The sequence below is a fragment of the Oryza glaberrima genome, chromosome 3 (assembly GCF_000147395.1).
Source record: "Oryza glaberrima chromosome 3, OglaRS2, whole genome shotgun sequence".
NCBI classification, from domain to species: domain Eukaryota; kingdom Viridiplantae; phylum Streptophyta; class Magnoliopsida; order Poales; family Poaceae; genus Oryza; species Oryza glaberrima.
In genome coordinates, this window is record NC_068328.1 from 20,179,954 (window position 1) to 20,204,183 (window position 24,230).

General features: G+C 41.3%; 5 protein-coding genes across 6 annotated transcripts; 1 reads left to right on the forward strand and 4 right to left on the reverse strand.

Moving 5' to 3' along the window:
* Positions 1-3,239: 3,239 nt before the first annotated feature.
* Positions 3,240-7,166, reverse strand: LOC127768164 (la-related protein 6C). Of its 2 annotated transcripts, none has more exons than XM_052293700.1 (10): positions 6,741-7,166; positions 6,533-6,614; positions 5,047-5,141; positions 4,899-4,970; positions 4,718-4,797; positions 4,548-4,629; positions 4,368-4,415; positions 4,220-4,288; positions 3,805-3,930; positions 3,240-3,725 (listed from the first exon to the last, which is right to left on the reverse strand). In XM_052293700.1, the coding sequence occupies exons 1-10, from the start codon at positions 7,098-7,100 to the stop codon at positions 3,453-3,455; spliced, it is 1,287 nt and encodes a 428-aa protein (XP_052149660.1). In that variant the 5' UTR covers positions 7,101-7,166; the 3' UTR covers positions 3,240-3,452. The 2 variants fall into 2 exon arrangements, with proteins under 2 accessions (XP_052149660.1, XP_052149659.1); XM_052293699.1 differs by having other exon boundaries at positions 3,240-3,728.
* Positions 7,167-11,539: 4,373 nt separating this feature from the next.
* On the forward strand, positions 11,540-14,326 carry LOC127768711 (uncharacterized). The gene is made up of 2 exons (XM_052294339.1): positions 11,540-12,230; positions 13,617-14,326. Exons 1-2 carry the CDS (start codon positions 11,613-11,615, stop codon positions 13,974-13,976), a joined length of 978 nt encoding a protein of 325 aa, XP_052150299.1. The 5' UTR covers positions 11,540-11,612; the 3' UTR covers positions 13,977-14,326.
* Positions 14,327-14,424: 98 nt separating this feature from the next.
* Positions 14,425-15,939, reverse strand: LOC127768712 (putative disease resistance protein RGA1). Its single transcript, XM_052294341.1, has one exon. The coding sequence runs from the start codon at positions 15,715-15,717 to the stop codon at positions 14,629-14,631; it is 1,089 nt and encodes a 362-aa protein (XP_052150301.1). The 5' UTR covers positions 15,718-15,939; the 3' UTR covers positions 14,425-14,628.
* Positions 15,940-16,518: 579 nt separating this feature from the next.
* LOC127766307 (putative disease resistance RPP13-like protein 1) lies at positions 16,519-17,902 on the reverse strand. Its single transcript, XM_052291386.1, has 2 exons — positions 16,690-17,902; positions 16,519-16,559 (listed from the first exon to the last, which is right to left on the reverse strand). Exons 1-2 carry the CDS (start codon positions 17,900-17,902, stop codon positions 16,519-16,521), a joined length of 1,254 nt encoding a protein of 417 aa, XP_052147346.1.
* Positions 17,903-19,072: 1,170 nt separating this feature from the next.
* LOC127768710 (eukaryotic initiation factor 4A-III homolog B) lies at positions 19,073-23,558 on the reverse strand. The gene is made up of 8 exons (XM_052294338.1): positions 23,175-23,558; positions 22,381-22,621; positions 22,218-22,298; positions 21,397-21,504; positions 21,170-21,289; positions 20,265-20,432; positions 20,100-20,186; positions 19,073-19,472 (listed from the first exon to the last, which is right to left on the reverse strand). The coding sequence occupies exons 1-8, from the start codon at positions 23,468-23,470 to the stop codon at positions 19,359-19,361; spliced, it is 1,215 nt and encodes a 404-aa protein (XP_052150298.1). The 5' UTR covers positions 23,471-23,558; the 3' UTR covers positions 19,073-19,358.
* Positions 23,559-24,230: the final 672 nt, after the last annotated feature.

Consider the following 24,230-nt stretch of genomic DNA (forward strand, 5'->3'; position numbering starts at 1 on the left):
GGTACTTATGAATATTAGCATGATACCGGGTTTCGACTAATACCAATTGGTATTAGATCCCGTACCAATGGTATCGTATGGTACCGATATACTTCCTCCGTTTCAGGTTATAAAATATTTTAACTTTGGTCAAAATCAAACTACTTCAAATTTAACTAATTTTATAGACAAATATAGTAATATTTATAATACCAAATTAGCTTCAAATTTAACTAATTTTATAGACAAATATAGTAATATTTATAATACCAAATTAGTTTCATTAAATCAATAATTGAATATATTTTCATAATAAATTTGTTTGAAAATGTTATTATTATTTTCTTCAAACTTAGTCAAACTTAAAACAGTTTGATTTTGATCAAAATCAAAACGTCTTATAACTTGGAATGGGGAGAGTATAGGTTTTAGGCCTGATATGTACTCACATATACCAGGTCTAGTACCTTGGTATCATACCTGGTACGTGTAGCTTGGTACATGTCGGTACCACGTACTAGTGAACAACAAATAATGGAACACACATCTATAGGTACCGCCCAATTATCACAAGTGCCAATCCTCTTAAGCAAATACAAGAGCCATGGATACGTACTACTCCCTGAACGAAAATCAAACTCGATAGCTTTTGACTAATTATCATACTTACTATATCTATACTAATTAATATTGCGGGAAGGCTATATGTCTGTTAACAGATTTTTATAGATGAATCATTCACTTTTTAGGCCGTTGATCTTTCTTTGAGATTGGTGCAATCCTAGATTAGTATCATCTAGTTTGTTCCGTCTGTGGATTACTGGGCTCCTTTGGGCTTTATGTGGCCATAAGACTCTTCTGTTACTCTTTTTACCCTTATTTAACGTGAAGTTCGCTTGCAAAATATCGTATGATCCCACGCGTACTAATTACATCATACTTACATTATAATTACATATGTAATTTTAGTGTATTTACGATGTAAGTCTGAAAATTACATTTGTAACTTTAGTGTATTTACGATGTAAGTCTGAAATCTACTGGAGCCCATTTGAGCCCACATGAGTTTCAGATTATCCATGTGGCCCGTTTGTTTTTTTATTTTGTTTGTGTATATTAATATCATCCGTTAGATGTTGATCCAAAGGATAAAGAAATCTGCATGATAGGATGCTAAAAAATCTGTCACATGATGTATAGGCAGTCCCTTAATATTATGCATGTTATATCATTATATTCATATTTTGAAATACTTTTTATGTGATGCTAATTTTATATTTGTTGGGATCATAGAATGAAATAAAATATTGGTCAAAGTATATTATTGAAGATTGTGTAAAAAAATATAGGTTTTATAATTTAGTACAGAGGGAGTATTAGGACTAGAATTTATGTGGTGTTGCATTGCTGCATCGGTACATGAGACCAGCCACGTCACATGCATACATTCAACTAGCAACACAGCCATGAGTAGATCTGTAGAACACTGCCACATGATGATCGAATTACCGACATGCATGCAATAGTCATTCAGACGATGATTATATATACCTTCCTTCATCGAGATGGCCGGCGGCGGCAAGCCGGCAGCGGCGAGGTACTGTGGCTGTACATGACGGTAATGTATTGTTGCAGGGAAGGAAACAAATGGACGAACTCGATGTGAGCGACATCCGATCGAATTGGCGGCCGACGCACGCCAATCAGGAGGAGTCGCGTGCATGGCTACGCGACCTATTGGAAACTTACGTGTGGGGGTGGGGTGCGCAACTTCGGGGATATATGCACGTGGGAGTAATTCGACGGTGGGCTGTTGCCCCGAGCGAAGCAAAGGACCATGGGATCATATTCCCATGGTCCTCAATAAATTATTTTCATTCATTAAATTAGATCTATAACAGTAATCCCTCTGTCCTATGAACCGTCTAATCCCTCCTTATATACACACACAACTCCTATGTACTTACATACTTATGCTAGAGATATAGAAAGAAAAGAATAGAGTTTGTATATGATCTTTCCCATTTGGTAGTTTACTTTTCTTTCTAGCTCTATGGTTTTTTCAACGACCACTCCTATCGAGGTGGTAAAAGAAGCGACACCACGACGTCATCTCACGTCACCCGTTGCTCCATCCTTTTCTCGTCAATTCCTTAAAAAGTATTTTTTTATTAACGATGTAAAAGGCAATCGTAGGAGCTGATATAAATTCATCTAGATGCACACTAGGAATACATATATGTACACCCTCTCTATGATAGATAAATATTCGTCTAAAAAAAGAAAAACATACGTCCATACCAGATACTACTATTCGGAAAAAAAAACATATGTTTAATTACATTTTATCCCTTTTACGTTGTTTTCATCCAAAGTGTTAAGAATTAGCATAAATATTTTTGACAAATTCCATCGAATATTAATCCCCACGAACATATATGTGAATTAGATGTATAATACAATATTAAAAAAAATCAAAATCCATATTAACTTGAGGATCATTGTTTGAGCAAATACTTTTTTACATGGTCCTCGCCACTTTTTAGCTATTAGATTTTTAAGTAAACTCGAATGATCAATCCTACTAATTTTTAAATGAGAAAATTATTTACGTACCATTAAAATCAATTAGTATTGATTAACATCATAACTCTATATAATAAATCGAATCCAGACATAAAAAACTACTTTCGTCACCTCCATCTTCTTTCACTCATTCCTTAAAGGGCGCCAAACATGAATCTCAACTAGCTACGTTGTATTAACTTGGCAAGAGTATGCATCATTGAGTTGAGATGGTCCGAGTAAGAGGTTACCGTTGAAATAGAGCTCAACTGGCCTACTTACCGATACAATCCTATATAAAATTATGCTCCATGCTTGTCTTGAGGAGCACAAGTATATCAATGCAGGAGTCATGAATCAAGGCATCGAAGAAAAAAACCTTAGTGGCTACAGTCGGCTTCACCCAGCTATTAGTGGGGTCGGCTTCACCCAGCTGTCAGTGGGGCTACAGTCTGCTTCACCGGGTTTATTTTTTGGTACATATGTAATTCTATCTATTAAAAAGACATCCATATTTCAAGATAATGATAATAAATAGTAGTGATAGGTGACGACAAAAAGTTCTTTTCTTGGATATGATAGACATTCTGATTATTTAGTATGTTAAAATTTATGGTTTTTTTTATATAGTGAATATGGTGAGATATGTTTCTTTTAGTATTCTTTTTATAAGCAATAAATAAAATGCTCGCGTATCTGCGCGAGTTTTCTTTCTAGTTATATTAAAATTTAAAATTGTTACATAGTGAGAAAATAATTACTACTAGAATTGAGACCCAATCCAAAAGGTCGATATTACAACTTGGTATTTACTAATTCCGAATTCAAAATTTATTCCGGACCTGAAAAATTGCAGAAATAACTCAACCACTTGCTAACGAACAAACGCGCTAAAAACACCACCACCATTAGATCATCACAGCCGCCGGAGCAGGAGCGGCGACTGCGCGGGCCGGCGAGCTCCGGAGGACGGCAGCCGGCGACGGCCTCCCGCGCCCCATGGTGAACCCTCGCGTTCCGTCGGGCATCCTCGGCCCCTGCGGCGCGTGGCGGGGGCTCATCATCATCAGGGAGTCCAAATGCCCGGCCGCGGCGGCGGCGGCTTGCGGCGCCCCGCCGGCGGCAGCGTGCGGCCTGCTTCCCCGCCCTCTCCCCCACGACTTCTTGCCGTGCTGATCTTCCTGCTGCCAATCGAGGATCCAGCTGGGTCAGGTGTTGGTCCGCAACAGGTAAGAAGGCTCAGCTGGTTGCGTTGCTTACGTGATGGTCAGGCAAGTGGTCCGCCATTGGCGAATCCGACGACGCCTGCGATTGCGGCGAGTGATCGTCGTCGGAGATCATGAGGTGGTCGAAGTCCGGCCGCTTCAATCGTATCGCTGATTTGGGCTACGAACACAAGAATCAAGTGACTATTCCCATTTTGTGGATGCATTGCCTTCTACAACATTAATCTCAAGTGCATAGTCTTATTAAAAAAATTAGTATAAATTTGTAAAATTATAAATTAAGACTAGAGTTTCTTCGATGAGAAATAATTCACAACAAAATAAATAATATTTATAATTTTTAAAATAAAATAAATGTTCAAACGTTATAAAAAAAGTCAACAACGTAATACATTTTAAGATAGGGAGTAGTTTGCATGGGCGTAGAGGAAGAGTTTCAGATTAATTACCGATCGACGTAGCACCGGGCGAACGCGGAGCCCCTTTCTCCAGTTGCGCTCGTCGTTGAGCTTATCAACCTGTCAAAACACAGTTACATTCCTTCAGTCCAGAAGAAGAATAGTAGTACTGAAACGATAGTAAATTCAGGGAACTTACTGCCCGATCAGCTTGCTGCGAGGTCTCATACTCTATAAGCGCGTGCAACTTTGGAACCGGGAATCAAACATAATACAAGCTCAAGATCAGTGTCAGCAACATGCTCAATACATGATACACATTTTTTTTGCGTATTGCCAAAAAAAAGAAAGAAAAAAAACTGAAAATTAATGTAAGTACCTTGTTACTGATTAGCGCGTCAGACTTGGAAGATCTCGCGGAGCTAGGCTCTTGCGGGTGGCATATCCTGATGTTCTTCACGCTGTTCAATTACGGAACGGAACTCCACACAAGTTAATGGACATGCCACAAGTTACACATCAACAGTTAAACCGATCTGTCGGTCTGACCTTCCTATGATGCCGAAGATCTTCTCGAGGCTGTTCCTGGTTGAATCCTCAGGCAAATTCTCCGCGATGACCATTCGAGACTGTGAAATTAATGGGAGTTAATTGGCCATGGATGGTTCACAATGCTAAACTTGTAATAAGCATCTGAATTTCGCATAAGGAATAAAATCTTGCCGCTGACCTGCAATTCTTCTTTGTGTCGCTCGGTGAATGGCTGTGCTCGTCGCACCTTCTTACCGTCGTCACTCACAACCTCCAGAGAAGGAAATCATGAATCTTAGGATTCAGGCAATAATAAGAAGAGGTTACAGTTAGCAACGGCGACTTACGAGCTTTGAGGATGTTCTTAGAGCATTCGCTAGCAGTTGGTTGGTCACCCCCATAGCCTTGATTTTCTTCCAGGATGAAATGACAGACATAGGAACTGTCCAGCACATGGAAAGGAACATAAATTTCTGTTAAGATTTTTTCCTCGGCGATCAATTACCTCATGTCATTTTTTTTCTTATAGACAATAGTTGTCTGATCTCAAAATAGTTCATCAGTGTAGTGGTGTGTAAAACTAATGGACGGCACTATGCTTCGGACGCCTGATGAAAAGGCAAAAAAATCGGACGCTCAACTTGTGCCCGTTGTCCCATTGCATGGATGTGCACGCAAACTGTTGTATGCAGATGTACGCATAGGGTGTGTTTAGTTCACGCCAAAATTGAAAGTTTGATTGAAATTGGAACAATGTGACGGAAAAGTTGGAAGCTTGTGTGTGTAGAAAAATTTTGGGGTGTGTTTAGTTCACGCTAAAATTGGAAGTTTGATTGAAATTGCAACGATGTGAAGGAAAAATTGGAAGTTTGTGTGTAGGAAAGTTTTGATGTGATGGAAAAATTAGAAGTTTGAAGAAAAAGTTATAAACTAAACTAGGTCTTGATGTGATGGAAAAGTTGGAAGTTTGAAGAAAAAGTTAGGAACTAAATCGGGCTATAGTATGAATCTGGCTCTAGTACATGCTTTCAGTAGTGTATCCTTTCACTTTTATTTTCTTTACTTTCTTGTAAATCTTTAAACTGAATTTTTCTCTAAATTATTTATCCGATCTATAATCTAATTACACCATTGTATCTGTTGCAATTTAATATTTACAACAAGATCTCACATAACTATATTTCTTTAAAAAGAATAAATCTTATAATTATTGAAACATAAAAAATACTTACTGAAACATTCAAAGAAAACCATGTGAAACATTTACATATAAGCTAATGAAATATCACAAAATACTTAGTCAAACATCGAACTAGCACCATGTGCAATATTGACAAATAAACTAGTGAAACATCAAAAATACTTAGTGAAACATCCAAATAACATTATGTGCAACATTAAAAAAATCCATTGTAATATAGTGCAACATAGTTTTCAAGTAGTTGAAACATCTTATTCTGATAAATGAATCACAAAATCTTAACGGTTGAAACATATATATATTTTTTAATTAAAATATAGTCATATGTGATCTTGTTGCAAAGATTTAATTATAACGAATATAATGGTGTAATAAAATCATAAATTGGATCAATAATTTAAAAGAAAAAATCGTTTGAAGTTTGTTAAAATGTAGTTAAGACGAGTAGAGAAAGCAATTCAAACTACATAAAGTAGGAGAGTGAATTGAAGAACCATGCATGTAACGTAAGAGTAGGAATAATTGCATTCAGAAGCACACATGCACCCATTGCATGCAGCGTCAGATTTACTTGATAAAATCGGTTGACCGATTTAGAGTATTATCCAAAACTAATGGTTATTTTCTATTACCATAGCACTCAGGATCCTTGTTCATGATCTTCATCAAGAAATCGTTTGCGACCAAATTCGTGTCACTGAATTGGTACTCGACCTGATTCCAAGAAACAGAGGGAGGAAACATTGTTGAATTCAAAGAGAGCACTCAAATCAGTAAAATAATAATAAAAAAAGATAACGCTCAATCCAACCCAAAATGGCATCATGTTGAAATGTAAACCTGCTTGATGATCTTCTGTGCAATGTCGGCCGGACTTGCCCCCTTGGGCTGCCCATTGCCGCCGCCAATCTTGGCGTGTCCAAAGTCCGGCAGGAAGAAGGTCGGATCCGGGTCGGCGAAGATGCTCCAGTCCGCGCCGAGCCCAATGCTGCTGCCCGGCAGCTGCAAGAACGGCGAGTAGTAGCCGGCGGCGGCCGCGGCCATCGGGCTGGCGGCCGGCGACCTCGGCACGAACTCGGGAGCGTGGACGTTTAGCCTGAAGGGCGGCGTCGAGCACTCGCCGCTGCTGCTCGCCCCCGCAGCCGTCACCGTCACCGTCACCGGCGCCTTGCCGGAGCTGCCGCGGCTCTCCTGTGGCATGGCGGCCGGTTCGATCGATCGGAGTGGCAAGGGGCACAGAGATGTGTCGAGATCCAAAATGTGTGTGTGAATTGGTGTACAAGAGCGCGCCGAGTGTGTTGGTACTCTCACTTTTATGCGCGCGGCGCCTCGGGAGGCTTTGACCACTTCTTCGTGGGCACTTTTGTGAGGTGAGAGTGTTTCTTGGGCAGCTTTTTTCGCGCATGTGTGGGGCTTCCAGCCTTCCATAGTACGTACCGCTACTGTAGGAGCGAGGCCGCTGACCAACGGGGGGCAGAGTTAGAAAGCGGGAAGCACCTAATCTTTCCGTGTACACATTGTATATATCTATATCTATATCTATATCTATTAGAAAAATGTCTGTGTGTTACACCGGGTAATGTCACATTGAATAAATTTTAGCTGAACAATTTTTTAAGCAGTATAGTATGACAATCATAATTACAAATTATTCCACGTGTACGTATATGATATGAACTATGTTCCCGACACGTTATTTTCATGCAAACGATTGTACCATAGGAGGAACAAACGGTGAATGGCTTAGGTTACTTTCACGCAAGAGCATATTGATGAAAATTTGTGTGAATAACAAAAAGAAAATCTGTATTTAAAATAGGTAAGTTTATCATAAAACAAATGATAATCAGGACAGATAAAAAATACTTTTGCATATTTACTCATAGTCTCGTAGTGGTGACGCGTGCTTTCTCAATCTGTAAACTCGTTCAATCAGACACCCGCATAGAACAAATCTTTTGCAAGGAAAAAAATTTCCTAAGTTGGATAGATTAATCTCTATATATAAATAATACAACTTAATAGAAAATAGTCCTAATTTTTTATTTTTTTAATACAATTAAAGAAAAGAACTGACATTCGGAATTAAAAAATAAGGAATATTGAAAGATGAGTTTAGAGTCCAAATAGAAATACTATTAGAAAGAATGAAATTCGGAATTTAAAAATAGGAATACTGGAAGAAGGATCTATATATAGTCCATATAGAACATGAAATGACAATTAACGCGCATAATTTCATAAGAAATAGAAATACTATTAAAAAGAATGAAATTCGGAATTTAAAAATAGGAGTACTGGAAGAATAATCTATAGTCCATATATAACATGAAATGACAATTAACGTGCATAATTTCATAAGATATCAATTTATCTCACCATAGGGTAAGAAATGAGGCTAAGTGTCCATATGTCACCAAAATTAATATGAGCATTAAATTGTACTTCATAATACCATTAGGCCAAAATGAATCAAAATTGACATTAGTACCCGAATAATGAAAAAAAAATCCTAAATCGTAACTTCCGTTGGGCCAAAATGATAAAGGCAATAACTTAAATATTTTAGCCAAATTTCTCGTTCATTCCATTTAGCTAGACATGATTTTATTTGCATAAGAAAATTTATAATGCAATTTTATGGGATCAAATAATGGCTTAAACTGATTAAATTTATTTATGTAAATATGAAAACATTAATTCGGGCAAAATTTGATCAAAACCTCTTTTTGGCTCGAGAGCTGGCCGCGGCCCAGAAGGCATGCACCGGCCCATTCACGCATGCGGAAGCGCACCCGGCCAGTGAGAAGAGTGTTGACAGCTGTTAAATACAAAATTTAAGCCATCAATACCTACATAAAACCATAAATATAAAACATCCAACATAGTGGTAGGGTTTATTTCTAACAATTTACACGAGTGTTGGTGTATATTCGTATGTAGGTGACAAACTACCTAAGTTGAGAAAAAATATATATGAAGGAGGAGGAGAATCAAACGCGTATCCGAATATATGGAGTTTTGGACCCAGAGACCCAATTAAACACCTCCAAATAGGCCTTCCATCCATACCAATGAATGAAGGGCCCAAAATGAGTATCCAGGCCGAAAACCGAAGCGAAAGGAGCCGTCCATTACGGAGGCCGCTGGCCCAGGCCCAAGTTCAGTTCGGTAGTGCTCCGCTCTCCCTATGATGGTTATGGCGTTAAAACCGGTAGAAACCGTCATTAGAAGGGACACTTGGCATGAGAGGAGTAAAAAAGTCGGAGGAATTCTGAAGTTGTCGGTAATCCTCTTCCTATTTCATTCTGCTCTGTTTATTACTCTGATTATAATTGAAATATCTTTTGAGTAATTTAGTTTTGCTCAGTGAGAATTATTTCTTGGTTAGTTCCTATTCAGAGTACGGGATCATCGTTCACTACAATCAACTATAATATGGTGATTGCTTTAGTGAGTTATAAACACTAAAGTAGTAATTAACTGCGTAGACGTGGTGTCTAGGTAGTTCATTTCCAGTGTTTGCTCCGCATCCCACAGTAGGTGTGAGGTGGGTGTAGAGGTGGTGACAGCCCTCAAGACACTGAAGTCCTCCCTGTTCGGGTGCGCAGTAGAGCGATATCTGGGAGCAGCGAGCTGGCTAGTGCCCGAAGTACCTCATTAGAATTAAAGTTAAGCTTTTTGTAGACACTGTTCTTCACCGGTGAAACTCCTCTATCCTTTGCCTATCCATAGCTTCGTGTCCTTGGATGAACCTGAACCGGAGTTAGCACACATATTCCCTGTGGAAAATCGATACCTGAGAATACTCTCGGGTGAAGTACTACATCGGTATATTCCGTGCACTTGCGGATTTATTTGTGATCGTAAGAAATACCAATAAGCATTTCTGGCGCCGTTGCCGGGGAATGGTTGCTGTTTATCTCCGAACCTTGTTCATCCTCGTATCCTTTTTATTTTTCTTTCTTCTACCTTCACCCCTGCTATCCTCGAGAAGCATTCCAGTAAAACATTCTCAATCGATGGAGCCACAATCTATTTTCCAATTGTCTGCTCCTCGGGGTGAAATTTAAGAGCCATCTCCTTCATCGGAGCCTATTTCAACACTTGGCTATGAAATTCGTCACGAATTCATCAATATGGTTAGGGAGAAATCTTTCTCTGGTTTAGGCCAGGAAAACCCCTACCATCATCTGCGGGAATTCGAGCAGCTTTGCTCGGGCCTTAAGATTCGAGGCATGAAGCAAGAGATTGTTTGGTGGAAATTGTTTCCGTTCTCTCTTCATGAGAGAGCAAAACAATGGTACACATCTACCGTTGGGTGTGTAAACGGTGACTGGGAGAAATTGCAAGATAGGTTCTGCCTCGCATTTTTCCCAATAACCCGTATTACTACTCTTCGTGCAGAAATTCTGAGTTTCCAGCATATAAATAAAGAATCGATTGGTGCAGCCTGGTCCAGATAAACTAATTTAGTTTAGCCTGGCCCAACCCTATCTATACTCGATTACGTGCTATTGCAGCATTTTCATGCGGGTTTAGATAGGGAGTCTGCATTCTACCTTGACATAACTGCTGGAGGGTCATTCATGCACAAAACTCCCACCGAAGGCAAGGAAATTCTCGATCGCATATCGAAAAATACCTTCTTTGTCGGGCAGTGTGTTGAACCCCATCCAGAGGCATTTGTGTCAGGAAGGGAGGACGAAGGGAGTATGCTTTACAAAATGTTGAGATGAGTATGTACTAGCACTATTTTTTTAAAAAAAATTGAGAATATATGTTTTAATAATTTACGTTTATGTATATGCATGCATGGGAAGAATTAGCATAAATATACCCCTATAGGGGAACGCATAACGGGGACGAGGGGAGCGCTACGTAATCGAGGCTTGGATGTGGGACCGCCAGCTGGGTCGTTATATTTAGTATCTTTACCTATTACTAGTAAGTGTGCACGTGGAATCCACGTTGCTAATAAAATAAATAAAACACAGGACGGCCTTCCTCTGGAGAGCCCCCAACGGCGCGCCACTCCTCTCCTCTCCCCTGCCGCCGTGCCGCACGCCACTCCTCTCCCCTCTGCCGTGCTGCGCGCCGTTCCTCTCCACCACCGAGCTCGTCGTCGCGACTGCCGTGTCTCTCCGCCTCTCCCGCTGCCGCCGCCCCTACTCCGCGTGCCGTTCCTCTCTGCCGCCGAGCTCACCGTTGTGCCGGCCGCCTCTCCCGCTGCCGCCGCCCTTGCTCCGTTGACCGCCTCACGCCAAGTCTGCTGCCGCGCCTGCTCGAGAGAAGGAGAGAAGAGAAGAGAAAAAGAACAGAAAGGGTGGGGCCTACACCATTTTCTATCACTTACATATGGGGCTCACATATTTATTATATTTTATTTTTACCGACTAGGATGCCACATCAGTGAAACTGAGTGTCTATAGTGCCTTGGTATGTTTTCTTGAATGGTTTTACGTAGTTCAGGGTATACATTTCTTGTATTGCGGTTAGGGGACCTCAGGCAGACTCAGCGTAAAATTGAGAGACGTCAGGTGAACTTATTCCCAAGATGAATGAACTCTGATGTACTTTTCCCAAAATATCACTGCACATGGGCCATGCCCGCCTTGAGCCCAAGGCTGTGGTCTAGACTAACGAGCAAAACAGCGAAAACCCCAAGCGCCACCGCTTCACTCCCCGTCGGCGACCAGCCGACTTTCCCCAATGCCGGCGCCGCCCGCCGCTTCCTGGCGCCGGCACGCTGCTGCCGCCGCCGCCTCCTCCTCCACGCGCAAAACCCTCCTCCTCCTCCTCCCCGTCCTCCTCCTCCTCCTCTTCTTCGTCCTCTCCAGGGCTCCTGATCTCACCCTCTCCCCCGCGGCCGCCTCCTCCCGCCGCCTCTACGCCGGGGTTCGCCCGTTCGATTGCTACGCGTCGCAGCAGGCCTCGCCGGTCTTCGCCAGCCTGGTGGAGGGCGTGCCCCACCCCTTCTTCTACTCCCTCGCCGACATGGGGGCTCTTCCCGACCACCCCCACAAGAACATCGCTCGCATCCTCAAGGGCAAGCGCTTCCGCAAGCCCGACATCTCCGAGACAATCCAGCAGCTGCTCGGGGGGAAGGTGGGGATCGGATCCCGTGGTGTGGTGGTCGACGTGGGTGCCAATGTTGGGATGGCGTCGTTCGCCGCGGCCGTGATGGGGTTCCGGGTGGTGGCCTTCGAGCCCGTCTTGGAGAATCTGCAGAGGATTTGCGATGGGGTGTATCTCAACAGGGTGCAGGACCAGGTTGTGGTGTACCATGCCGCGGCTTCTGATCGAGTTGGGAACATCACAATGCATAAGGTAATAGATGAGTACTTTACATTGCTGCCTGTAGTTTTGATGTTCACATGTCTATTATTTTTTTAAAAAAATACTTTGTGTGCAATGGCTGCCTTCTATGTTATAAAATTAACAAGGTTTTTACTGATCGGGAGTTCATTGTACAAAGTTAATCATTAGAGGTGATACCAGAAACAACAACAAAAAAAAGGAAAAAAAAAACAATGTGTAAGCTAGTATGGCAAGCTCTCATTATGCAAAAAATGAACCTTTGAAGTATTCTTGGGCATGTCTCGAGTTTTATCGGGATCCGGGAACTCATTTTCGTTACTAATGGAAAGAACAGTCTTCTTACAGAGATGCATGAATGAGTAAGTTGCAAACTAGAACAAACCCAGTATATGTTTCCATGCAGATGTGATTGTTTCATTTCTGCATTGTCTCTAAAAGGATCATGAACATTCCTATGACTTTAGTTGGTCCTTTCAATTTCATAGGGAAAGTTTTCAAGATTGTGGTGCTCATCTGCAGAAATGTTTGAAGCTATATATGCATAAGTCTGAAATGTTTCCTTTCCTTTAACATTTTAACTCACTGTTGGGATTCGGTGTTTATCTATTTTGTATTATTGCTATAATTTCTAAATAATTTAGAAATGCCACAACTTTATACATAAAAGTCATTTTTGTAATAATATGCTCTAATGTTATCAATGCAACTCATTGACCATTTCATTAGAGACTAACTTTTCTCAAAGAAATACATACCATATTGTATAGTTATTTAATGGTCCAGTTGATAGTTCATTAAATGCATGCTGGATGGCGTAACTAATGCTTTAGATAAATTGCCTTGCATTATACTAAATGCCTTCATTAGCTAGTTATGTTTGAAAATCATTGTAGACAAGGTTCTAATTTCTTGTTTACCTTAGAACTTCAGATTATGTCTATAGAGTTTTTTTACTCCCCCTGATTCGAAATGTAAGTTGTTTTACAATTTTTAGTCACTTTTCATCTCCTTGTTCGCCATTGCTGAATAATTCTTCTTCTCTCACAAGTCACAAATAAATGACACTTCTTTCCCTATAACAAATGAACGGTAGCAAAGTCATTTGTGCTGCTTTCTTAGTTCTCGTGCACAAGTCCAAATTACTTACATTTTCAATCTGAAAGAGTATCGCTGTGAAACAATAATTTCATTGTGCAATCATACATGTGCAAACATATTGGAATCAGTATGTAACTTAAATGATTCAAACATGTTTCATTTTGCCATTATTCTGACTTGTGGTTCCACTGGAAAGTACTCTAATTCTTTGAATTCTCCAATTGCACTCTTTATCCAGATACTCGATATTCTTTTAATTTATTCGACAGCTTATAAATAATAATTTTGGTTACCTAGGTGATTGGACGACTCGACAACAGTGCTATATCTGCAACCGGTGCAAAATTGGCTTTTAAAGCAAATGAAGAAATTGCTGTTGAGGTTGCTACAATACCACTGGATGAAGTCATTCTAGATGCAGAGCGAGTGGTTTTGATCAAAATTGATGTTCAGGGGTGGGAATACCATGTTCTGAGAGGTGCATCAAAGTTGCTTTCAAGGAGGAAAGGTGATGCTCCCTACCTTATATATGAAGAAGATGAACGCCTACTGCAGGCAAGCAACAGTAGTGCACGAGAGATAAGGGCATTTCTTAGTAGTGTTGGTTACAATCACTGTACACGTCATGGCACAGATGCTCACTGCACGAAAAACTAGGCATGTGCTTTTTATTCATGTAAGTTGATGATCATCTATGAACAGAGAAACATTCATATATGATGTGCTGATCTGTAGAAAAGCATTTTCCCTCTCAGGCAGCACTTTCATGAATAAAAATAGTTAGTCAACTTTTAATTCATGGCTTCTTTCTTTTGGGTTAGATTGTTGATGGTCGAGTTTTAGTATCATGTTGATTTCTCTGATGTTATGACGATGTAGCTATGCCTGTTAACTTTTGTTGCATGTTTTGACTCTGTTGTAAATATTAGTGGATGTAGTCAGGCAGTAACGATTTTCTTATTGTGATTATGCTTATATTTTTATCATGTTGAGAATTTATTCCAAATCAGTTATGTTTGGTATATGCCTGATGCCACAATGACCCCCCCCCCCCCCCCCCTCTCCTTTCTTTTCCTTTTTTAGGAGTGCAGTACAGTTGATTGAAAGAAAAGGGGTGACTAGATTCTGTTGTTTCCAATATGGTTTAGCTTGTCTATGCTATTACGGAACTAAACTAATCTTGTATAATTTTTCTATAGTATTTGGTTGATCAAATTACGACCTAAAATCTAAGTTACATAAACCTGCGTCCAAATTGGACCAAGTTTCAGAGTGAGCAAATGCAAATATACTGCTTGTTCCCTTGCAATCACTGCAGAATTTCACCATCTATCTCAACCCAAGGGATATGCGCAATCTTTGGCCAGTCAACACCACATTCTTTTCTGAGTCTATCCTTGAGCACTGGGTTACAGAGTGCGACTTCAAGCTTTCTAAGAGACAGTGGCAGCTGCTCGTCTGGGAGTAATTCCAACTCAGGGCAATTCCACAAGATTAATTTATCCAGGGATTCCAGGCTGGACAATGAGGAAGGCAGCGATTGTAGATTGTTGCAGCCACTTATGCAGAGGCTTTGTAGTGATCTTAGATGTAGGAAGACATCCTCATTGTCTGCAGTGAAGGTGGTGATCTCTGAGCAATCTTGGATGTCTAGGTTCTCAATGTGCTCAAGCCTTTCCCTTAAAAGATGGCATGTGAGTATTCTCATATGATCAACGATAAGGCTTCTAAGTGACTGAAAGCTTGCTACAACTCCATTGGTCACTGGCGAGGAAAATCTGGCAAGTAGCTTGGGGCAATTGAATATGCAGAGAGATGAGACAGTGGTGACAGTGGTCAATTGTGTCATCTTCACATCATGATGGTATGGAACCCAGAACCCTTTTTTTGCAATTGTCAGCTCTGTAAGGCTTGGAGGTAGTGGAGGCAGCTCTTTGAGCTTTTGGCAGTCCTTAATCACAATATTGCGGAGATTCATCATTTCCTGGCCTGTCCATGACCACTCATTTAGTTCTTGCATGTCATCAAGAACTAGCTCCTCTAATGACTGGAAAGCCACATGTGAACTTCTATTGCCATATACCTCTAGGCCTATTTGCCTCACTGTTTTCAAACGCTGCAACCAAATAGTCCTGACAGATGGAAGCTGACCAAGTGGTGGAAGCTGCTCCCAAGCATTGCAACCACTGAGGAAGATGAGCTCAAGATTGATTAGCCATTTGCTTTCAAGCCAACTGGGGGCTTTGACTCCCATCCAACCGATGATGTCCAGCCTCTTCAGATTTGGGTGTGGCTGGAGATACTCTAACACCTCTGCTTCCTTATCTGAGTTTACCAAATCTCGAGCAGGTGCCCACATCAGCTGCAGCATTGTCAGGTTTACTTTCTTACACAACATGGCTTCCTTTGCCTCATCAGGAGCATCAATGTTCTCAAGGTTCCTAATGTGGAGGGATCCACGAAGCTCTTGTAGATAACCAAGCTGAATTATGCTGTTTGTTTCCTCACTGGTGACCTTGAAAATGGGCAATCTCTGAAGGTATCTTAGGCTTCCTATGTCTGTTATAGTGGAAAGAATCTGGTTAGCTGCTGTCAGATGCCGTAAAACTGACCAGGTTGTTTATGCTTGAAGGTAACTTTTCAAGCCTGCAGCCTGATAAGTTTAGAACTTGCAAGTGGTAAAGTTTACCCAAGTATTCTGGTAACATGTTGATGGCAGTTGATGAGATATTTAGGTATCGGAGATGCACACACTGTCGTATACTGTCAGGAAGTCTGTCAATCTTGCAAGGTGATAAATCCAAGACACGAAGGCTTTGAAGGTTATCAAGAACTACTTGTGGGATGGAAATGTTGATTGGAGCCACCATTCTGCTCGTAAAGAAAATGAGAGTGCGCAGGTTCATGTATGGTATTGTCTCGTCAAGCATTGAAAGGCTATCTAGATGGATTGATAGATGGCGTACAGAGGATGGGATCCTTCTCTGTTCATCACCTCCTATTCGGAAACATTCTTCGGCTGAAACTGATTTGGCAAGTTTGTGAATAACGGGAGGCATCACATAATAGCTGACAAATTGTTTCTTCTGAATGGCAAAAAATGACCGACTACATAACTCATCAACATATTGCTTCCCAATGTCTTCCATTCTCCTGCAACCATCTGGGTATACATAACCTTGTGCCATCCACATGAGGATCAACTGCTCAGCTTCAAATTCCCAGTCCTTGGGGAAGATACTGCAATATGCAAGGCATTGTTGAAGGTGCACTGGGAGATTCTCATAGCTATGCTGAAAAATTGGCATGATTTCATCCCATACTGCATTTCTCTGTAAGACTTGTTTCCACTTATCTGTGGTGTGTTTACATTTCAGCTGTCTAGCGACCACCTTTGCGGCAAGAGGTAGACCATTAAGTGTCTTAGCAATCTCGCTCCCAATATTCGCCAACTGTGAATTTATAAGATGGTTCGTATCATCAAACACAATCATTTTTATCAGGGACCAGCAATCCTTATCTGACAAGCACTCCAGGTTATTTATATGGGCTGACTGTAGCATCTCCGCCACCATACTGGATCGGGTGGTCAGAAGTATCTTGCTCCCATTTGCTGCAGCCTTTAGGGGAGAAAGAAGCTTCTGCCAGTTCTCATGCTCTATCGCCAGAGTTATCTTGTCATTGCTCCAGACATCATCTAAGACAAGCAGAAACCGTTTGGATACGAGCCTTGCTCGCAGTGCCACCTGAAGCCTGTTGAAATTTGTTATGCTGTCATGCCTAAATCGACTGCTGGAAACTGACTCTAGCATCTCTCTTGTGATCCTGGACTCATCAAAGGCATCAGTAACACAGATCCACATTCTCATGTCAAAGTACTGTGCTACTCTAGTGTTGTTGTACACATGCTGTGCTAGAGCAGTCTTGCCAACGCCACCAACTCCAACAATGGAGGCAACCGAGACTGGATTATCACCATCAACCTGAGAGCTTAAAAGAGTACTTACCAACTGTTGGATTTCTGATTCTCGCCCGAAGATTTCCCCATGGGCAACTGAGCTTGTCATGATGCTGTATCTGCTGTGCCTGGGCTTCCTTGGTAGACTGAGTGCTTCACTGACTCCACTAGCAACCTGCTCAAGGCGCTCCAACAGATTTACCATCTGATTCTTGAGCCTGGTTGATCTATCCCAGTGTGGCTCTAGACCAGAAGCTTGGGCCCCTTGATTGCGAAACCTGGAATGCATAAAGGCGCTGATTGGGCTACTGTTGCTCTCTGTTGAACTTGATTCCTGCATTTGATGATGGAGGCGATTGTACTCAAGCTTGTCTAGGAGGTCCTCTGCATGGTACATGACATCCCGGAGCTCCCGCATCCATGGGAGGGAGCCGTAAGACAGTGAAGGTGTTACCTCTGCCCCATGGAGGACAGACTGCGTGCGAAGCAGCGCGACACGAAGTCTGTTCATCTCATGGCTGATGCCGCAGTCGGCCGCCCAGCTCTGAAGCTGGTAGGACAGATACTTGTCAAAAATGACCTGGATGAACCAGCCACCTACAGCTAGGTAACTGGACATGTCCATGCTTCTCTTTTCTTGAACTTTGTTATCTCCGGCAAGGACTAAGAATCCCTTGAATATTTTCCAAACTAGCTAAGTCCATCTTCAATTCTAATGGGAATCCCCTGGACACCTAAGCCAAGTCTTCGGCCAAGTCTTTGCAAAGACTTCTTCAACTTGAATGTTGGAGGTTCTGGACATTTTGAAAGGGACACATTTTGAGCTCTGAATTACAAAGAACATTTCCGAGCCTTACTATCTTCCTTTTAGATATGTTGAACATCTGTTTCGATGTGAACTTTCCAAGATTCCCAAAGGTGTAAAATCGCACGCTGAATTTTACAAAGGTGTAAAATCGCACGCTGACTCCTGAGACGTTCCAAGCGTCCCGAAGGTGTATAATCGCACGCTGAATTTTACAATTTTGGTGTCTTGATTTCTTGATGAATTTCGGTCTAATATATTCAGAGAGATTTACAAGTAGGGCAATTTGATGGATATACTGCCAACGTTGCTTTCATATAGTGAAGAAAAGACAAGGTTATATAGAAATTTCTTGTAAACTATATATGGTTTATAGTTTGAGAAGTGTGTTTCCGAAAACGAGGGAATAGCTAAGTCTATTGACGGAATCGAAAGGCGAAAACAGTCGTCGTCCATTCGTAATCGTTGGCTGACGAATGAACTCATTGCATTGTTTAATAGCTTGGCTTCGGTGCAACTACATGCGTCAGTTGATTTTTTTTTTCCTTCTAGCATCAATGCCTGTATTGTGATGGAATCGATTCTAAGCACAGCACTTCTAACATCAGTGAAATGCAGCACTAGACTAGCTAGGCTAGGCTAACGCCGTAGGATGATAATGTGGATTTGGGTTTGGTCTGAATCTGGATAGGCTGTTCGACGCAGCTCAATATCGTAATGGATGGATGGGAGAGGAATGCATCGTATGGTAGTTGAATCCATCTTTGAAGCATAAAAACACAAGAATGAGGTGGAACTGGCTTCAAGGAATCTTTGCTTCTCCCTCTATTCCAAACTATAATAACTTCTAGAGTTCAAACTTTATACCAAATATAGCAACACAATACTTGTAAAAGGTGATTTTAACCATTAAATTACCCATAATTTAGCAAGTCCTTTTACCCTAAAGCTTTGAGGTCACAACACAGAGATCTAAATGCCACCACATCATCAACGAGAAACCAACATCAAATCCTTGTTGCCATGAATATAGTTAACAAAGTCACGCGTTCAGAGAAGAAATGCAATAATAGTGTTACATGAGCTGGCGCTAAAATATATACAGATCATGCCACAAGCCAAAGAGGAAACGAAACCAATCACTAGTGTTAGACTCGCAACCCTTTTTAGGTTCACAGCAACAGTCTCGGCAAAACATGTCAACCAAAATCACAACAAACAAGCTCACTTGTTGCCAGACCAGATGATCAAAAACATGATTGTGCCACTCAAGCACTCAAATTAGATCAGCAACATTCATTGGCATTTCATCAATCTGTGTGCTGTAGTACTGCTCAATATCTCTCAGGATACGGATGTCTTCCTTTTTGACAAAATTGATGGCCACACCCTACAATATGAAATGATTATTTAGTCATTAGAATCTGCCCAATCAAACTGTTACCTATATAGTATGCAGTCAGCTAGCTCGTGATAATAATCATTTCTTATGGCTGGATGCATGGAGATGTATTGAAATCATCTTTCCTAAACTTCCAAAAAAAATTGGAATTCAGAGAGTAAATATTGGTTAATCATTTCTAGAATCTAAAGATAATGTGATGAACTGTTGGGTGTTTGGTTGGTAGCCACACTTAGCCACATCTTTGGCAAGGAGGTTTACCAACTTAGCCTAGTGTTTGGCTTGCCACAAAAACATATCCATTAACCCGCATGTCGTATACAGAAACTTTAACAAGTTTTACCTAAATCATGGCCAGCAATTTGTTAACCACACATTGTGTTTGTGTCAACAGTGTGAAGTCAGAATTCCTGTGTTCTAATTTGTCATATACTGACAACAAAAAAATGTCAAAGCATTTGATGGATTATTATTGATGATCATTATCGGTGAATGTGTGATTGTGTTGAGCAAAACCATGGTACATATGTATTAGTACAAATGTATCAGTAGAAAGTGTAGCATGCGTCCAAGCATTTGATCCCATTTGATTGTGTTGTGTAGGTGTAGCATTACCTTGCGACCAAAACGTCCAGAGCGACCAATGCGATGGATGTAAAGTTCACGATTATTTGGAAGATCATAGTTTATGACAAGAGAGACCTGAAAATGAAAATAATAATCAATACTCCACGCGCAGTAAAATCAATAGTCTTCAAACAAAAATCACAACAATCTTGCCTGCTGAACATCCAGGCCTCGAGCCCACACATCTGTCGTAATTAGAACACGGGTTGCACCAGACCTGAATTCACCCATAATGGCATCCCTTTCCTTTTGAGGCATGTCACCATGCATAGCTGATACCGTGAAGTTATTGCTGCGCATTCTTTCTGTAAGCCAATCAACCTGACCAAAGGAAACCAAGGATATAAAAAAAAAACATCAATAACAACAAGTGGGCATGGTTGGAAAACAGTGCAATTCAAAATAGTTAAAAAAATAGCATGATTGTTAAGTCGTAAAGTTGAGTCAAGGTACCCCTGGACCGACTTGTCAACTTGGTCAACCAGTCCACAACTTGGTCATGCAAAAACAGGGTGCAATTACTACTATTATACTGTACTAAGCAACGTATATAGTATAAACTATGGACTATGGAGTAGCAAGTAATAAGACAAAGTCAACAAGAAATAATAAAACTAAAGTACTAAATATAATAAGCCAATTAGCATGGTGAATTGCTGATTTGCTACGACTCATCACGAATAATCTATGACCGCCTTTACGACTAATCTACAACTAACAACAACTAATCGCACAACTTGCTATTTGGTGGAGCCATGGTTCTCTAGTCTAGTCGACTAGCTTGACCAACTTTACGACAAATCTACGGCTAATCACGACTAGTCGAGCGACTTGATAACAGTGAAACATAGCAAACTAAAAGTATCAACTCGTGCAGGATTGTACAAACAAGTAAAGTTTCAAGAGACATGCTGTAATAGCAACTGCCCAGATGGCAAAAAACAAAAGGTGTTTGAAAGAACTACAAAGGAGCTATGACCATAAGATAGCACAACAATTTGGTGTAGACAAACAACACTGAAAGGATCAAAAAAAAAAAAAAGAGCACCATATATTACCTTTCTCTTCGTGTTGCAGAAAATGACAGCTTGGGTGATTGTCAGTGTATCATAAAGATCACAAAGAGTATCAAACTTCCATTCTTCTTTCTCAACAGCAACAAAGAATTGTTTGATGCCCTATAAACATGATATGAAAAAATGAACATATTAAAACCAACAAAGTAAAATACATAATGAAGATCATCAAGTTTGTTTGATAAGCAAAACAAGTAATGATGTTTTACCTCTAGGGTCAATTCATCACGCTTTACAAGGATCCGGACTGGGTCAGTCATGAACTTGCTGGTCATTTCCAAGATCTCATGTGGCAGAGTTGCGGAGATCAAGCAAACCTGTAAAAAATGAAAAAGATGTGCTGGTAGATTAGTATTGGGATATGACTACCCAGGATATGCCATCAGTTATTGACATCAAGTTCAAGCACTATGCCATCAGAAAACAAGTCATGCATTACAGAATCCAAACAGATACAAGGCAGCTTAGTCTGTTCGTATGATGACACGTTACAAGAAACCATCAAAACATGGACAGAATAGTGTAACACAAACTGCAATAGAGATGGAAAATGCTCTCCCTATCCCAAAATATGAGGACTTTTATAGTTAGGCATGAGTATTAAGGAGAAGTCTAAAATAAAATGAGGGATGGTTGTGATTGGTTTAGACAGGGAAGTAGGTCAAGATATTAAATGCTCCCTCTGTCCCAAAATAAGGACTTTTAGAGTCAGGTGCGGGTATTATGGAGAAGTCTAAAATAAAATGAAGGATGGTTGGAAGGATGGTTGTGATAGGTTGAGACAGGGAAGTAGGTGAAGAAATTAAGTGGAAGATGATTGTGATTGGTTGAGACAAGGTAGTAGGAAAGGTAGCTATATTTTGGGACAAAATTTTAATGCTAAAGGTAGCTATATTTTGGGACGAGGGAGTAGATGTTAGATGTTATAGACTAGTGAGGAGCTAAATTTAAAAGAATCAATTCACTGAGGGGTGAACATTGAAACACAAGACAAACTATCAGTCTAGTACAGTTTTAATCTGTGATTGACCTGGAGCTCTGGGGGTAGATATCTGTAGACATCATATATCTGATCCTTAAAGCCTCTGCCCAACATCTCATCGGCTTCATCCTGTAATTGAAGAATGTTATTCTCCAACCATTTGATCAAACCAAAAAAAGGTTCCATAAAACAACATGAGAAATAAACTAACCAGAATTAGGAGCTTAATGGCTCTTGTACGCAAGGTCCTTCTCTTGATCATATCACAGACTCTGCCAGGTGTTCCTGACACAACATGCACTCCATGCTCAAGCTTTCTAATATCCTCACCAATACTTTTGCCACCAATACAAGCATGCACTTGGATATTGATGTAATCACCAATGGCCAGCATAACTCTTTCTGTTTGTGCAGCAAGTTCTCTAGTTGGTGAGAGTATCAAGGCCTGAACCCTTTAAAATGAAGAAACAATATTAACTACCAACAGACATAACGATTAATGGAACATAGAAAATGACAGGGAATAATCATTAATAAGTAGAACAAGGCATAGAAAAATTCATATAATTAACATGGATGCCATCACTACATTATACAATACTTAGTTTCTTTTTCTTTCAAAAAATATAAATTCCTAGCCCTAATTATTAGCCGACGAAAGATCAGGAAAGAAAATATTATAGCAATAGCAATATATAAGGTAAAACACAGATAAAAACATGAGCCTTGACATAGAAAGTCAGAATACAAATTGCGGTGCCCTGAATCAAATAGCTCGGAGGCCAAGTCACAACCATAGCAAATCTACACAAACGTCGAGAGTTGCAGTAAGGAATAAAAATGAATCCTATCCAGACATTTATTTAGGTCCTAATTACTGCACTGTACCTAACAGCTAATCTGAAGTGAAATAAATCGCGCATTCGGAAAAGGGCGCAAACAAGTAAAATGTCTGGCAGCTAGTAGTGAAAAAGATGGGGGTAGTAAGAGTAAGAGGAGGCGTACTCTCGGACGGCGGTGTCGACGATCTGGCAGACGGAGAGCGAGATCATGGAGGTCTTGCCGGTTCCGGACTGGGCCTGGGCGATGACGTCGCGGCCGCTGATGATGGGGAGGACGGCGCGCTGCTGGATGGCGGAGGGCTTCTCGAAGCCGTAGGCGTAGATGCCGCGGAGGAGGTCCTCGCGGATCCCCATCTGGTCGAAGCTGCTGATGACCTCGACCCCGGGGGAGGTCTCGAAGGTGAGGTTCTCGTCGTCCATGGCGCCGGGGCCGCGCCGGGACGTGGTGGCCGCCGCCATTGGGGGAGACGAAGCGAAACCCTAGAAAGGGGAAGGAGATGGGGGTGGTCGTCGTGGGTGGGGAGACTTCCTGCCTGTGGATGCTACCGCTGTCAGTATGTTTTAATCCGCCGTTCCGTTGGATAGGTCGGTTTGGTCCCATTTCTGAGTTGGGCTGCGCCACCCCAATGGCCCATGCCTTACTTGGTGTCATCTCGACTGGGCCTTGCCTACGGTTACAATTCAGCCCTGCTCGGCCCACTAACGTAACCTTCTTGGAATAAGTTTACTTAAGGTCCCTCAGTTTGACGTCGAGTTCGAATAATATCCTCAAACCACGATACCAAGTGCCTGTTCACTTTGATGAAAAAAAACCTTCAACTCTTTTTTACCCAAAATTTGGTAAGGTTGAAAATGGCATCAAAGTGAACAGGCCCCAAATATAACGTGTCCCTCAACTTGTAAAACCGGTGTAAATATAATCCCAAAGCAGTACAGAAGGTGGTTTAGCTGATAGGGTGCTGACACGCCATCAGAAGAAATATAAAAAATAAAAAAAACATGTGTGGGACCCACATGTCAGTCGAAGCATGAATAACCTGTTGAGATGGTTCACTTTCGGCGGCAGCATGCTTAGGACGTCAAGCCTCGCGAGTGCTGGGAGCGCGGCGGCGTCGAACGGGCCAAAAACCTTGAGCCATGCTGCATGATCCGACCTCCCGCACATGAGTCTCGCCGGCCTCCCCACCTCCTCCACCCCGGTGTCAGCGTCGAGGATGCC